This window comes from Paramacrobiotus metropolitanus, unplaced genomic scaffold (genome assembly GCF_019649055.1).
Source record: "Paramacrobiotus metropolitanus isolate TYO unplaced genomic scaffold, Prichtersi_v1.0 Parri_scaffold0000060, whole genome shotgun sequence".
Taxonomy (NCBI): Eukaryota; Metazoa; Tardigrada; class Eutardigrada; order Parachela; family Macrobiotidae; genus Paramacrobiotus; species Paramacrobiotus metropolitanus.
Window position 1 is genome coordinate 329,060 of NW_026570280.1, and position 15,309 is coordinate 344,368.

The 15,309-nt window shown below is 47.7% G+C and overlaps 3 protein-coding genes across 3 annotated transcripts; all 3 read right to left on the minus strand.

Annotated features, from left to right (window-relative positions):
* Positions 1-3,874: 3,874 nt before the first annotated feature.
* On the minus strand, positions 3,875-5,604 carry LOC129593174 (alpha-soluble NSF attachment protein-like). Its single transcript, XM_055489380.1, has 2 exons — positions 5,503-5,604; positions 3,875-4,947 (listed from the first exon to the last, which is right to left on the minus strand). The coding sequence occupies exon 2, from the start codon at positions 4,944-4,946 to the stop codon at positions 3,900-3,902; it is 1,047 nt and encodes a 348-aa protein (XP_055345355.1). The 5' UTR covers position 4,947; positions 5,503-5,604; the 3' UTR covers positions 3,875-3,899.
* Positions 5,605-9,046: 3,442 nt separating this feature from the next.
* LOC129593175 (uncharacterized) lies at positions 9,047-10,030 on the minus strand. Its single transcript, XM_055489381.1, has one exon. It carries the CDS (start codon positions 10,028-10,030, stop codon positions 9,047-9,049), a length of 984 nt encoding a protein of 327 aa, XP_055345356.1.
* Positions 10,031-12,899: 2,869 nt separating this feature from the next.
* LOC129593176 (uncharacterized) lies at positions 12,900-13,889 on the minus strand. Its single transcript, XM_055489383.1, has one exon. It carries the CDS (start codon positions 13,887-13,889, stop codon positions 12,900-12,902), a length of 990 nt encoding a protein of 329 aa, XP_055345358.1.
* Between the last annotated feature and the right edge of the window lie 1,420 nt (positions 13,890-15,309).

Consider the following 15,309-nt stretch of genomic DNA (forward strand, 5'->3'; position numbering starts at 1 on the left):
TCGTGGTGGGCGTCCGCTTTCAGAAAGCAGTGGCTAGCCTCCAGCAGCAGACCGCTGGCCGTGCTGAGCGGGCGCTGGTGGTCGGGGACGGGCCGGTGTTGTCGTTCACCGGCGCCTTCAGCTGCCCGGCGTGGCGGTAGGCGATGCCGGCGTCCTGCCATTGGCGGGCCAGTTTATAGAAGTTGCCGGCTTTCGGTACAGATTGCTGGCTTCCATCAGGTCGTTGCGCTCGACCGCCCTGCAGGCGGCGGTCATTAGGAAGCGAGCGCGGTGCTCCGTGGATGACATGGTGCGTGCGCTCATCCTATATATCACATATTAGCAATAAACATAATAATAAAAAATTATATAAAAAGCGGAATAAATATTTTAAATGCTTAGTAACGGCTGATTGGCTAATCGCTGTGCTCGGTGCAAATAATAATTAACTATCAAAATTAATATCAATGCGAGTTTATGTTGCACATTACTTTAAAAAAATATGGAATTAGGTAATGTAAGAAAGTAATGAACTGTATAAATCAAACGCCGCGAAATAATTTGGGGCCGACTGAATGTACCTAAAATCCAGTAATTTGCTGTTTTTCCCAACACACAATAATCCGTGGAGGAAGAAAAATGTTCCCTTAAGTAAATTCGGATGCGACGCAAACAGCTTACTTGTAATAAGCGCCAACAACAATCCAAAAATAAACTCTGCAAAAGATTCGAGCACGGGCAACCTATGGATTGTGACCTCTATAAATGTACAACTGCACAGTACTGAAGTCACGGTATTATAGTCACAATAAATGGAGTTTAATCGGAAATGAAATCTGAGGAATGAGAAGGCAACTGCAGGGCAATGGAGCGGAGTGCAAAACGCATAGGACGCCAATGGAGAATGCTGTCGGTTTCCTTTTCACCTCAAATCTGCTCTTAGGTAAGAATCATCACAGACAGGGATGAGCGTAACTTGCTGGTGTATATACTTGTACAGAATCGAGTAGAATCATCGCAGGAGCGAAATGTCTTGTCATAATAATTCTCTCTCTGTGTTCTTGAAGTATGTCTTTTTCTCTGCCTCATTTATGATTCGGTAGAACAAAGCAGCCTGTCTGATGCATTGTTGTAGCCATCTTCCATGGGATTATCGCACAAGTTTACACACCGAGGCTGACTGAGCCGGCTGTCTGAGCGGTCTGCCTATTCCATAAATTTCATGGCGAATTTTTGCATTGTAGATATGACTAGAAAACTGTGCTGGCTGGTTCTTTGGCAGGCCTTGTTGGACGGAATCCGAGTCTGAGCAAGAACTCTAAATACAACCAAATTTCAAGTACTTCGTCTAAGCACGTGAAAACGCATGGTTTATTTGCTTTTGCTGCTGTGCGGGATCGATGAGGGTGTCGGCAAGTAGATCAGGTAGGCTTTCGCCTTAAAAAATGCCTACGAATTACGATAATTTATTTTTATCGGCGGTCGGTGGAAATTCCGCCTGTAATTATTATTATATATCTTGTACAGATATGTCGTTACAATTATCAATATTCCATTTAGATCCTGCGAAAGCAAGGCGTTGCCGTTTTGTTAGAGGTGCTGAGTAAAGTCACTGTTTATTCTAATGCACATTATTTGGATAATACAGTAATTAAGAAAGGAAGCTCGAACTGGAAATCAGGGTACATTAGTCTGTAGTAGCACGAGTTCTTTTTTATCTGCACAACGGATGTTTGATTTCACAGTTTGTACCGAACAGATTTCAACCGCATCCTAATCCTTCTCCCATGCCTATCAACCCAGCCCGCTTTGCCCCTTTGCAGGGCTTCCATCCCAATGATTCGAGTGCCATGAGTGGTGTAGCCGCCATGCCGCCTGGACCATCGATGGTGAGAAGAATGCCACCACAAACATGGTCGGCATTCGTCGCATATTCGTTACTAACGATGTTGTCATTGCAGAATGCCTTCCCAGTCGTCTGGCGGGGACAGCTATCGCTCATGAACGACCAAGCCTGGGTTCGCATGCACATCATTTCAGGGAATCCAGAATTACCGCGGCTATCGCTTCCTGGATGTCCGGATCCCTCTCACAATATGCTGGCGATATCGCAGCGTATGCCCATGGAGCCGGCCCACCTCGCTTGTGCCTCGTCTCGAATGAACGTACGTTCTGGAATGAATGATGTATAGAGGTGTTCGTTGAGCCGATTTGCTTCATCGGCTAATATGTATTGTAGCGATAGTATTTGTACGAACGATAAGACCACCCAGTTATGATTCATCATTCCATCGCGTTATGAATTTGTGTCCACATTACCGGCTGGTTTCCCTTCTCATGAATTTCTAGACTTCAGTCTTGTACTCAGCTTGCTACAGCTTGCATAAACTTGATCAACATTTTCCTTATCTCTTGCCCTAAGGCTTTCTCTTGTTATTAAACATGCCTTGAGTTACGTTGCTGCGTGTAACCGCTTGGGATGAACCTGTGTCATCCCAACTGGAGCCACCTGTGTAATTGTGTTACATCAGTAAGAGCGTCCTCGGCAAGCATCGTTGCCGGCCATGGCACCTTTCATCCTAACAGCCGCATACTCGTGGTAACGGCTGATCGCCAACCCACTAGAACAGCAGCCAGATCGGCTGCTGTTACAGTATCATTTCAATTTTTTTCACAGGATGCAGACGCGCACTGTATATTAGTGGCTTGTGCCAGTGGAAATTTGGCTACGGAACAAGCTCATCAGGAGGAAAGGTTACGCACTGGATTTGCGGAGTATCTCTCGGCAAAACAGGCAGCTGGCATCGTTTGCATGGCCCCGCACGGCCCGAATTGCCCGGTACGGAATAAGAACACTCATGATGTCTATTGTCAGCCGCAGTGTCGATAGTGTATCTGTACAGCATCATAACAACTTATTTTGCAGATACAGTATGTAATTCACATCTTCCCACCGTGCGCCTTTTCCCGTCAGACCTTGGCCCGCTTTGGACCCAATCTTATGCAGACCATAGGGCAACTGCCGCATCTTGTTCTTGTCATCACGAAACGCATGGTGTAATTAGAACGCCGGCCAGCTTCCAGTGGGACTAACGATCTTGGATGCTCTTTTCAACTTGCTCCTATTGAGTAGTTCACAATTGTGCAGGCCTATTTGATATTATGTGAACTGGCTGACGTCGAATAAAATTGCATAAAGCTCCTTTTACTCGTATGCTTTACTTTAATTTTTCTCAACAAGGAGTTCACGATTCGCAACCACATCCGTACTCGGGCACGCGTAGTAACTGCAGTTCGACACGTTGTCGAACTATAAACGCTATAATGGTAGATTGGTAGTCTCTATCCAAGTGAGGCTTGCTTTGCGCGACAATCCCTGTTTTTCAATGTCGGGTCCTCCATTTTAATTCTTCCTTGTCGATCTCTCGGGATAAGATTCTCTGTGAGGTTGACAAATTTATTGCCCAACAAACAAAATGCCGGTTAAGATGAACAGCTAACCGTACATAATACTGCGTCGGATGCAACAATAGAAATGCAATATAGAGCACGTTATTCAGCAGTCAGCCGCCATCGGATAAGAAAATTAATAATACACAGAGCGGCGACGGCGTTTGAGGATACTAACGATAGGAATTCAAACAGTAACGGGGAGCAGTTCAAGAACAACTGGTCTTACGGCGCTGCGGGGACATCGCGGCTCGCATTGTTGCACGACATGACACTTTAACGGCTACGCTGGATAAAAAGGTCACGATCATGGTCACGTCTCAAGTCAACGCCGCAGTCTTCGACAGCAGGAATGAGTGAGACCTATTGCACAAATACACGTAATGGAATTCGCACACGCTAACATGCGGTTCGGTATTCGGTTAGGCCAGTGCCCGGTGCCTCATTCTCCGAGGAAAATCGTGGCGCCGTCATTCACGCGCACGGTCGTATTCGGTAGCCCACAGCCGCTGCAGTGCGCGGCCCATCATCATCCGGCTCCATTCACTCAGGAGGCGGTAGGCGCGGTAGTTACTCGGGGGGCTCCCCGCGGCGCACTGCGCAACGATTCCGCTGCTCGCGGCGTCGGCCGTCAGCAGCTGCTCGACGTTCTTCGCCGTAAACTGATCCTCCGCGTGTCCCATCGCCTGGCGCAAGATGCCGCGCTGCTGACTGCTGCGGAATGCCGGCATCCGGTCCTCGTAGCGCGCCACGGCAATCTTGGCGTCCAACGGTCCATCGCGGACGAGGTGGCACACTACCGCCCGGAAGTACGCGTAGTAGGCCATGTCCGCGTTGGCGTACAGGCGAGCGCCGACGCCGGTAGTGGGGAAGGTGAAGTAGGTGTCGGGGGCGTTGGCCGGGGTGTTGCGCTGGCCAACGTCTTCGTAGATCTCGATAGCCCGCTTGTAGTACCCTTGGCGCGCTAATAATTCGGCCACCGTCAGCCAAGCCCGGTCGGAGTGGTAGTGACCCGCCGACTCCCCGATCTCGTACAACCGGGCCGCCTCCTCGAAGTGCCCAGTCCCGGCGTCCATGTCCCGTGGCACTACCAGCTGCCCCAGGACGGCGTAGTGCCCGGCGGCCGTGAAGAAGTCCCCGGCGAACGTCAGGAGTTCGGCCGCCAGCAGCAGACAGGTCTCCGCCTCGCGGTGCTGGTCCGCTTTGACGAAGCAGTCGCTGGCCGTCGTCAGCAGACCGCTGGCCGTGCTGAGCGGGGCGCCGGTGGTCCGGGACGGGCCGGTGCTGTCGTCCGCCTCCAGCGGCGCTTTCAGCTGGCCGGCGTCGCGGTAGGCGACGCCGGCGGCCTCCCATTGGCGGGCAATTTTAAAGAAGTTGCCGGCGTTGCGGTACAGATTGCTGGCTTCCAGCTGGTCGCCGCGTTCGGCCGCCCGGCAGGCGGCGGTCATTAAGGAGCGTGCGCAGTGCTCCGTGGAGGGCATGGTGCTGTACGCGGAGTGGGCTGCTCGCGTACTCATCCTAAAGATTATTATAACCTTAGCAAACGTACTGTAACAAAAATATGTACATAAAAGCGTATCAACCATTTTTAAATGTAGCGGCTGGCCGTTAGCCATAGCATCTGCACCGAACGAGCTTTACATATAGATCTATATAGAGCGAGTTTACGAGAAACAGAATTATGTATTATGTACAAGCATAAATTTTAATGTATTGGTTTAGTCGAAGTGGGAAACTACGTTTGGGTTTATTGTTGTAGATTTTCATTTTATAAAATGTGTCCTTAACGAAAGCCGGGAAAGCCTGGCTTATTGTCCCACCTCACTGCACTCGCTCCAAAAAATAATTCACCAGCAATGCGAGCAACTTTGTATTTATGCAATAATGTAACTTGCAAAACCGTGTAACGTATATCAACCGAAAAAATTGCAAAAGACGTTAATCATATCAAACGCAGAGAATTCTGGGCAATCTCCAGGCAAAATTAATAAACTGTTGTTTCCAAGTGTATGTACTCCGAATAAATACGTACTATCTTGATAACAATTTTCGGGTGTGGCTCTAACAGCTTACCTGTAATTAACGTCGGCAATTATGCAGAAATCACGCTGCAGTGGATTCGGACGGCCTGTGGATGATGACCTACACAAAATCAAAAATGAACGCCTTGGAATGAGAAGGCTGTAAATAAGCTCAAGTAGCAGGGCAGTCGAGCAGAGTGCAAAACGCACAGGACGCCAACCAAAAATGCTGTCGGTTTCCTTTTTCGCCTCGAAGCGGCTCTCAGGAAAGAATCATCAGAGACAGCGATGGCGCAACTTGCTGGTGCATACTTGTGCCATGCTTGGGCACAATAGAATCCATGCACAGGGGCGAAAGGCCGGTTAGGAATTCTCTCGGTCTGTGTCCTTGCTCTACCTCCTTTAATGAGTATTAATTGAGTAGTAATTGACTGATTCGGTAGAAAAAGCAGTCTGTCTGATGCAGTGTTACAGCACCAGGGTGTTTTCTCTAGAATTCATATCGAACGTGCGTGGTATTAATTACTAAATGACTACGCTGATCGGTTATTGAGCAGGCCTGGAATCCGAGTCTAAGCACTGCACAAAGCTCGTTTTTTTAAAAATATTTTTGTGCGGAATCGGGATGGCGGGGTCTGCAAGCATAGCAGGTAGGCTTTCTTTTCAAAATTCTTACCATTATATGTATTTATTCGTCCACGTTATGCGATAATTTCCACCTGCAACTGTTATCATTTATTTTCTACCTCGTTACAATTATAAATGTTTTGCCCATAATTGCTTTCCGTATACGTAGGGGGGACCGGGAGTGCCAGTGGAGACGTCGAGCCGGCAGGCGGCAACAATGCGAACGTGAATTTCCTGTTTGTCACAACGGAAGTTAACACGGTTTAGAATTCCAGTTCATGCATGGGCGCTTTGCCACATTCGCTTTCCCGCACTCCCCAACACTTTGGTGTATGGTTTGAAGGTTTCATGACATTAGACAGCCAAAACAATTTCTGCAGAAATGATGGCGGACTGGTGCCCATAACATCCACTTGGCGGTTTCGAAGTTAGCACTTCAGAAAACCGGAACATGGCACCAAATTCGTGTACATACACGAAAACTCTCACGTTCGTGCATTCTCAAACATTTCCTTTAAGTGCAGTATTAATGCAAACGTTTAATCGCATACAGGCGTGCCAGAAGTCCCATTGCGTACCGATCTGAAATTACTGTACATATGTATAATATTACATAATAATAATATCTATATGTACAACATCGTATACAGCTGTTTTGTATTATGGTTTGCTTGTCATTTGCCACGGTTTCTGGTGTCAGTATTTAAATCACTGACCAGGCTGCGGTATTCTAATAACGGCAATTTGCTGATCATATGCCTTATGGTTTGTCTATTATAACGCGGGGCCGTATGGGCGCCACGCGTATCCTCGACAGCAAAACAGCGGTGAACTGACAACGGTACAATCGCTAATGAGGTGTGATTTCGGCTCTATTGTGTCATTTGGAATGAGACATTCCGCAAGGTTAAGCATATGCGTCTATGGGAAGTGAAATCCACATCAGTGAAATCCACATTGCAACGAGTATACCCTCTTCTACCTGTTTTTTTCTAAGTACGATCAAAGAGAACTTATTCAGCACAAAATTTACTACAAAACTAAACTAATCTTAACAATTTTAGCAATGCCAGTAAAATGTCACACTCCGTTTTCTGCAAAAGCAAACAATGTCCCAAGTTATAGCTCTTGCCATATACACGTGGCCAGGGCGGCGACTTCGCTGTACTTGAATGGCTTTTGATCTACTCTTGTACAGAACTTGTGATGTGTGAGCGTCGTTTATTTGTCGCTACAACCTTTGTGAAAAACGATTTATGACCAGTTTTTACTTTTTAGCAATAACATACATCGTATGTTCACTTACAGTTGTTAGAAATATTAAATTATATTTACGACTTATGTAATATACGATATTAGCACTTTTCTACGATTTATTACCCATTTTTGAAATTTTATACAAAACTGAACTAGTTTTGAGAATTTTAAGCAGATTGTTAGAGTGTCGAGTAGTAACAGCAAGTACTAACATTACTCTGTAACATTAAGTACTGGATATCTCAGTCATAATCAAACTGGCTAATACAACCAAAGCTAAAAACAATCGTCGTTAATTCACATTCTGTTTAGAAAATTTACTGGAGCATACTTACTTACTGTAAGCACAATTCAAAAATACGACAACAGATTTGCACAATGTCAGTGCAGAAGCATGGTTAGATTACTTCCATACATATGGAAGTATAACTTATTTAGCTGTTGTTATAGTAAACAACAATAAATATATATAATTAAAAGGAAAACGACATTAAGCGAAGTTGTTTGATCTGATTCCGAATGAAGTTTTGCATATGCTTGTAAAGCAGTCCTATATGTATCGCGCTACTGTCTCATTTCAAATGACAATGGCTAGGCACGCTGCGCCTGGTATACCCTCGGCACGCCTGATTGTACGGTTGTCAACTCGGATGAGGCTTTAATGCCGAAATCTAATGCGCACCGTGGCGCAGCAACACCAGACTAACAAGGAAGGATTCTGCAGCCAGTGCAACTGTGCTGCAGATCCGTCAAAACAGCGCAGAAATTTGCGGGGTGGAAATCCCCAGAAAGAGCGAATAGCTACTCAGGAGGGCGGGGCGTCCCGCCCTTACAGAGTACACTATACCATCGCTCGTGGTTTTTACAGTGTATATGCAATATTGCAGGAAGATGAGGAACGGGAGCAAGTTCTTGCGGAACTGATCGCCATTCGAGAACGTTTGCTGGAGTTGGATGCGTTGTTGGACAAACACGTTGCTCGTGAGCGAAGACGCCGTCAGTGTACCATTTTGTAGCGATGGATGTCATGACGGAAGGAACTGCGAACAATTTTATAGCATCTCTTTCTGTAAAAGGTTTTTCAGTGCATCACTGCGGATTTCGTTGTGGCAAATTCTTGTTGCAACTTCGGACTAATTTCTATACAATAATCCTTATTCACGCGTTTTTATAGCAATCGTTAACCGTGTTGCATAAACGTTAGCTTGGCTTTGTCAAAGATATTTTTGCCGGTTTCTCTCCGAAAAAAACAACTGATCAATAATTTTCATAAGTTTGCAAATGTTTTGTGGAACGAAACGCCTGCTTTTGTCACCGGAATGGACAACACTTAACATGCAGTAATTAAATAAAAAGATCGAAGAATGTTTTCGATTTGCGTTCTGTGCGGAGGATAATTTGATGAATACGGGCTGTTGTCGAAGAAATACAGACACTCGCAAGTCGCAAGTACAGATGCTACGTACTGCACTAACGCACATTACACAGCATAATTAAAAGAAATCAGAACGAGATTGACGAAAGCACATATTTGGCTTAACAATTAACACTTTATACATCCTCATTATACGAAATCGTACGTAGTCGTAATAAGATATCGGATAGTAAAGCGAAAGCGGCCCGCTTACGAATATCCCTGCTTGGCGGAAAGGTCGCAGCTCACACTTCTATCGCGCATATATATCGGAATATACAGAAAGAAGAAAAAAGCATTATTCGTTTGCTTTGCGCGTTTGTCCGTTTTCAGCATCATGAAGCTGCTCCAGCGCAGGACCCAACATCCCCCGGCTCCACTGGGTCAGGCTCAGGTAGGCCATGTGGCCGCCGCCGTGGTGGTAAGCGGTGCCGTATCCCTTCTTCGAGTTCGCGGCGTCCGTCTTCAACACCTTCTCGAGGCTCTCCACCGTGAAGGCGTTCTCCGCGCCGCCCATCGCCTGGCTGATGATACCGCGCAAAGCACTACTGGCGAATCCCGGGTGTCGGTCCTCGCAGCGCACCACGGCCATCTTGGCGGCCAGCGGTCCGTCGCGGCACAGATAGCACAGCACCGCGCGGAAGTACGCCGCGCTGGCCTTCTCCGGGTCCAGCCAGGTGTGGGCCCGGAAGTAGTCGGTGGCGAAGGTGTAACGGTCCTGGATCTCGTGGACGGTCGCGTCGCGGAGGTTGGCCTGGGCCACGCCCTCGAAGATGGTGATGGCGCGCTGGTAGTCGCTCTGCCGCGCCGCCAACTCGCCAACGGTGAGCCACGCCTTCTCCGCGTTGTCGCTTTTGAACGATTTGCTGGTGGCCTCGTACAGGCGTGCCGCTTGTTCAAAGTAGAACATCCCGCGGTCGAGGTCCCCGGCCGCCACCAGCTGGCCCATGGAGATATAGTGCCCGGCGGCCGTGTTGAAGTCCCCGGCGTCGATGAGATGCGTGGCCGCCGCCTGCAGACAGTGTACTGCGTCGCGGTGGTTGCCCGCCTTGAGGAAGCAGCTACTGGCGCCCTGCAGGAGCCCGCTGTCACTGCCCCGTTTACGCGGCGCCAGGCGGGCGGCCTCCTGGTAGGCGGCGCCGGCGGCCTGCCACTCCCGGTCCAGGTAGAGCCAGTGGCCGGCGCGACAGTACAGGTCGCGGGCCTCCTGTCGGTCGCCATGCGCCGCCGCGGTGCGGGCGGCGGTTAGCAGGCGCTGAATCCGGCGCTCCTCCGACGGCATGGTGTCGTACGCAGAACGGGGTACTGGTGCGTACATCCTAAAATAAATCACAGTAACATGTACAGATCGTACGCACTCCTAATACATAATTATGTATTCGTACACATAGGGGTGTTTGTTAACCACGGCCTTTGCAGCGAGTGATTTCTATACCCACTGGAAAAGCGAATTTCTTCTGGTGGGATTAAGAAAGTGTTACGGGACGCTCTTTGTGGCCATAGACAAATGTTTGCTCTAATTACGGTCCTAAGCACCTCGCTGCGCTCGACGCAAACGAACAGCCACGTGAGGAATAATCTTTAAAATATTCTACCGGTATAGTAATTTTCCTAAGAAAAATAATTAACGGGAAAATTGCAAGCTAAAAACAAATGCAAAATGTAAAATAATTCAGCTTCGCCTTCTTCGTGCACGATGATCCCGATACTACAAATAATCTATGTAACTGCTGCATCATATTCTTACCTGGATTTGATAACAAGATTTCCCGGAAAGCCCTCTGTATCTGTATTAGAACTGGACAACAGGTGCTCTGACTGGTGACCTTTAGTCGCACAAATGACAATAGTGTCCTGTTTATAAAACTGTCGGTAATTTGTTTAGAAGCTTTCGTAACTTACAGATTAAAGCTTGCCCAGAAGAAGGCTGAAAAGCACTTATAGGCAGTGCAAATAGAGCGGAGTGCAAATTACAGCAGAACGCCAAAGAGTTTCGTCTGACTGAGTTGTAACCGATAGGGACACAGAGAGCGAACAAAGAATGGTGGTCTGCTTCCCTTCGCCTCAGTGTGCCACTGTGCGCTTGGATAAAATAACCGACTGAGGATGATGTCATGGAGTCGACAAAGTGGAATTTTATTTCTCTCGCTCCTTCTCTTCCTCTCTCGTTCGGTTGTTCACTGTGGAGTCTACCTAGTGTCTGTCGGTCTGCAGCGGTCTTGTAGGAGCTTCATTGTAGCGGATGAATGAATTTTTTTTTCTTTTATTCGGCTTCGGCCAGCATACATAATAAATCGCCTGCGCAGGTTTACACTAATTAAAAGCATCAAATTTTTAAACATTAAAAAAACATCCAAAATCGTTAGTGTCACGCATGATCTTGGGACGTGCGTTAAGTGAACCCAAAACAGCTGCTGCATTTCCACGGACTACCGCTAGACTGAAACGTTACATTATGGATGAATGAATTCCTGTGCATGTGAACCATTACCCGTTTACGCAACCAGCTGCACGAAAAACAAGCAGCGTGTTGAGTGTCAAAAGGATTTTGAAAGTACTACATTTATTTTATGCGGAATCAATGGCAGACGGCAGTGTAGGTTCTGCCCGGGGATCTCGGTGGGAATGCCGAACCGGTAACCTTCGCCAATGTAAGTTATTTTCTAAACCAGGAAGTTAATTGCTTCCAACCTCAACAGTCCATGTTCATCCTTATGACGACCTGCGACTTCTTCCGTATTGCCTGTAGCTGTAATTACGAGTCATATAGTTAGAAAGCAAATGCTACAAAATTATTTAAAAAATTCGTTTCCCGAGATTGTTCCCAGTCTGCAGTCTACATGCAGTTTCCGTCCGTTGTTGCTGGGCTGGGATTATTATGTGTATCTGAATGCGGAACTGGCTCGCCGTCGGGACCTGCGCGCGATCAACGACTCCGAGCGGCTGCGAAAAAACGCGCTGCTGAGCAGCGCCGCCAGAGCGCACGCACCGGCTACCAGGAGACGATGAAAAAATGCCTCTGCTGTACGCTGTACCATCATGTTTAACGATGGATGTGTTTTGTCCGGATGATCAACCAAATTGCCATGCTTAACTTTTTCACTGTCAGGATTCTCACTCTGGAGGATCAACAAGCAGTTTTTCATCCGTACTAATGATGACATTAACCAATTATTTTCAAACGATCGCTAACTATGGTAGGTTGACCTTTATGGTTTCGTCGTTTCCTCCGTATAATAGTTGGTGCTAACAAATTTGCTCTGGCTGTAGATTTTGTTTAACTAATACTTGGGGCGCCGATAACAACTGTCGCTATCGCATAAGATTTATGACGATAAAGATTATTATGATCATTTGGCTCGTTAGTAGTCGTATACGTTCAAATCTGGTCCCGATAAAACCCAACAAAAGGAGTTTCGCGCAGTAGGAATCACGTCAGATCAAAACCATGAAATATGTATACAAGTAGCAAGGAAAACTTCGGAATTGACAAAAAGAACTTTATCCAGAGGACACTGTAGTTATTCCGCTGCGATAAAACTGACGCTCCGTGCAGTGCGGCCTCGGGGACCAGCGAACCCGGAAGTGCCGTGACGATGCAGCAGCCCGCACGGTCTTCCAGCGCTGCCTGTGGTTCGCTGCGCTCGGCCCAGCTGCAACCGACGATGCCGTCATAAATGCATCGAGGATGGTTAGACTTTATGGTAGTACTCTTTTCTACACCGTTTTTGCCGGCAACGATTGATCGTTATGTACAGTAATTTTTCAGGTGCCTATTATATTACATAAATCTTTTGTGAACTAAAAAAACTAAATAATGGCTGCTTCCGTCAGGGTATACGGTTAACAGTTATTGAATAAAAAACTCAGAGAATTTATTTTACGATTTCGCGTCCTTTGTGGAGGCTGATTTGATGCCAACAGGCTGTTGTCAAATAATTAAATACTCGTACATACAGATACAGTTGTACAACAATAACGCCCATTTTAACAATTAATAAGAAAGACCCGCACATTTAATATGGGATAACCGAAACAAAACTGGCAGAAAACACGAAAGGCCACGGCTAACGCTGCTATCGCGCGATAGAAGTACAGATAAAATTGTAATTTACGTGAAAGATAAGCAATTGCTGTTCGGAGTGCCCCATTTAACGCGTCTGTTCTTTCTCAGCGTCCCGCAGTTTCTCCACAGCACGGCCTAGCATCATCCGGTTCCACTGCGTCAGGCTCAGATAGGCGATGTAGCCACCGGCGTAGAGGTAGGCGGTGTCGTATCCCTTCTTCGTGTTTTCCGCGTCGGCCGTCAACACCCTCTCGAGGCTCTTCACCGTGAAGGCGTTCTCCGTGTCGCCCATCGCCTGGCGCAGGACGCCACGTTGCACGCTACTGGCGAAACACGAGAGTCGGTCCTCGCAGCGCACCACCGCCACCTTGGCGGCCAGCGGCCCGTCCCGGCACAGATAGCACAGCACCGCCCAGAAGTACGCCGCGGCGGCCCTCTCCGGGTCGTGCCAGGCGCCGGCGCGGAAGTAGTCGCAGGTGGCGAAGATGTGACGGTCGGGGGCGTCGTGGACGGTCCCGTCGCGGAGGTTGGCCTGGGCCACGCCCTCGAAGATTGTAATGGCGCGGTGGTAGTCGCCCTGGCGTGCCGCCAACTCACCGACGGACAGCCACGCCCTCTCGGCGAAGTCGTTTTTGAAACCGATGCTGGCGGTCTCGTAGAGGCGGGCCGCTTGTTCGAAATAGGCTATCCCGCGCTCGAGGTCCCCGGCCGCCACCACTTGTCCCATGGAGACGTAGTGCCCGGCGGCCGTGGGGAAGTCTCCGGCCTCCGCCAGCACCGTGGCCGCTGTGCGGAGACAGTGCAGGGCGTCGCGCTGCTTGTCCGCCATGAGGAAGCAGTGACTGGCTGTGCGCAGTAGGCAGCTGATGGTACCGGCATTGATTGGCTGGCGCGCCGCCGCCCGGAGGCGGGCGGCGTCCTGGTAGGCGGTGCCGGCGGCCTGCCATTCCCGGTCCAGGCTGAGCAAGTGGCCGGCGCGGCAGTACAGGTCGAAGGCTTCCCGCTGGCTGCCATGTGCCGCCGCGGTGCGGGCGGTGGTTAACAGGCGCTGGAGCTGGCGCTCCTCGGACGGCATGGCGTCATATGCGAAACGGGATGCTGGTGTTGTCATCCTAAAATCAATCACAGTATTCCAACTATGCTCTTCAAGCACCTCAACTCGAATTATTATTGTTTATCCTTAATACGCGATACAGCTCTTAAAGAGAGCAAACGATTCGGCTCTTAGAACCTCGCCGCGCTCGGCGCACATTAACATTCACATGGTGATAATTTTGGAAATATTCTGTTTGTCAGGAAAAGTTAAAGGAAAAACTGCGTGCTGCCAAACCGCAGGATAAATTCAAAATAATTCTGCGGCAAAAGGATCCAGAAGCAAAGAATAATTAAATTTTCGGTAGCACTCTACAACCATATTCGTTACCTGGAATTGGTGGCAAAAAGTCACCGAAATCCTTCGCTTCTGCAGCAGATTCGCACAACAGATTATAGTCAAGAATAAACTCAAGATGGTGACCTTTGCTCGCACAATTGACACTGAGATTGTCGTAATGTAGTCTATACTATAAAATCATGGATTAAAATTCGCCCAGAAAAAGACTGAGAAAGCACTAGGCAGTATCAATAGAGCGCAGTGCAAATTACGACTGACTGTCTTCCATAGCCTGTCTTCTCTATGTACTCTGTACAGAGCGCCAACAAAGAATACTGGTCTGTTTCAACGTGTGCTCCCGGGTAACATAACAGACTGGGATGATGTGACGTCTGAAGAGGCACGGCCGAAAAGAATCCTCACAAGAGCAGCAGGCCTGTTTCTCTCACTGATTCGGTTGTTTACGTCTGAGCTTGCCTACTAATACTGTCTACCTGTCTGATGCGGTCTATCAGTCTTATAGCCTCAACTGCAGGTCTGCTGGAGCGAATTACCGTGCGCATTATTATCTGGTAGATTACAGAGTATACTGTACTTGATAAAAAATTCCTGAGCATCTGAACTCATCCGTTTTTGCAATTAACCGCTCGAAAATCAAGCCATTTTGCAGAAGTGTTATTCTGTGCGGAATCCATGGCCGGGCCCCTTCTGCCAGGGAATCCCGGTGGGGACGCTGAACCGGTAACTTTCGCCAATGTAAGTCCGTTTTCCAAACCGGAAGTCTATTCTTCAGATTGTAATCAACTCAAAGATTTGTCAAGCGTAAGGACGTTAGCCGTTTTTTTGTCGCTTATGAATTCTCGATAAGTAGAAGTATTTCTTATAATCGAATCCTTTTAATCCTGCTTATTAATTATTGATATATTATATACATAATACAGTAGAACGATTTTTTTCATACCCGATCATTTTACATACAATTAGGATTTTTCTTAAATAGATCACCTCTACACTGAAGTATCCTAATTTCTAATTACAACAAAGTTTTTTTTAAAAAAATCGTTTTTATTGGTGAAAAACTTTGCCACGAAATTCAACCCATAACGAACGAAGTTTGTACTAC

What these genes read in the sequence shown, in the direction of transcription:
- LOC129593174 (XM_055489380.1), bottom strand. Translation starts at nt 4,946, where the DNA reads ATGAGTACGCGAGCAGCCCACTCCGCGTACAGCACCATGCCCTCCACG.
- LOC129593176 (XM_055489383.1), bottom strand. Translation starts at nt 13,889, where the DNA reads ATGCCGTCCGAGGAGCGCCAGCTCCAGCGCCTGTTAACCACCGCCCGC.
- LOC129593175 (XM_055489381.1), bottom strand. Translation starts at nt 10,030, where the DNA reads ATGCCGTCGGAGGAGCGCCGGATTCAGCGCCTGCTAACCGCCGCCCGC.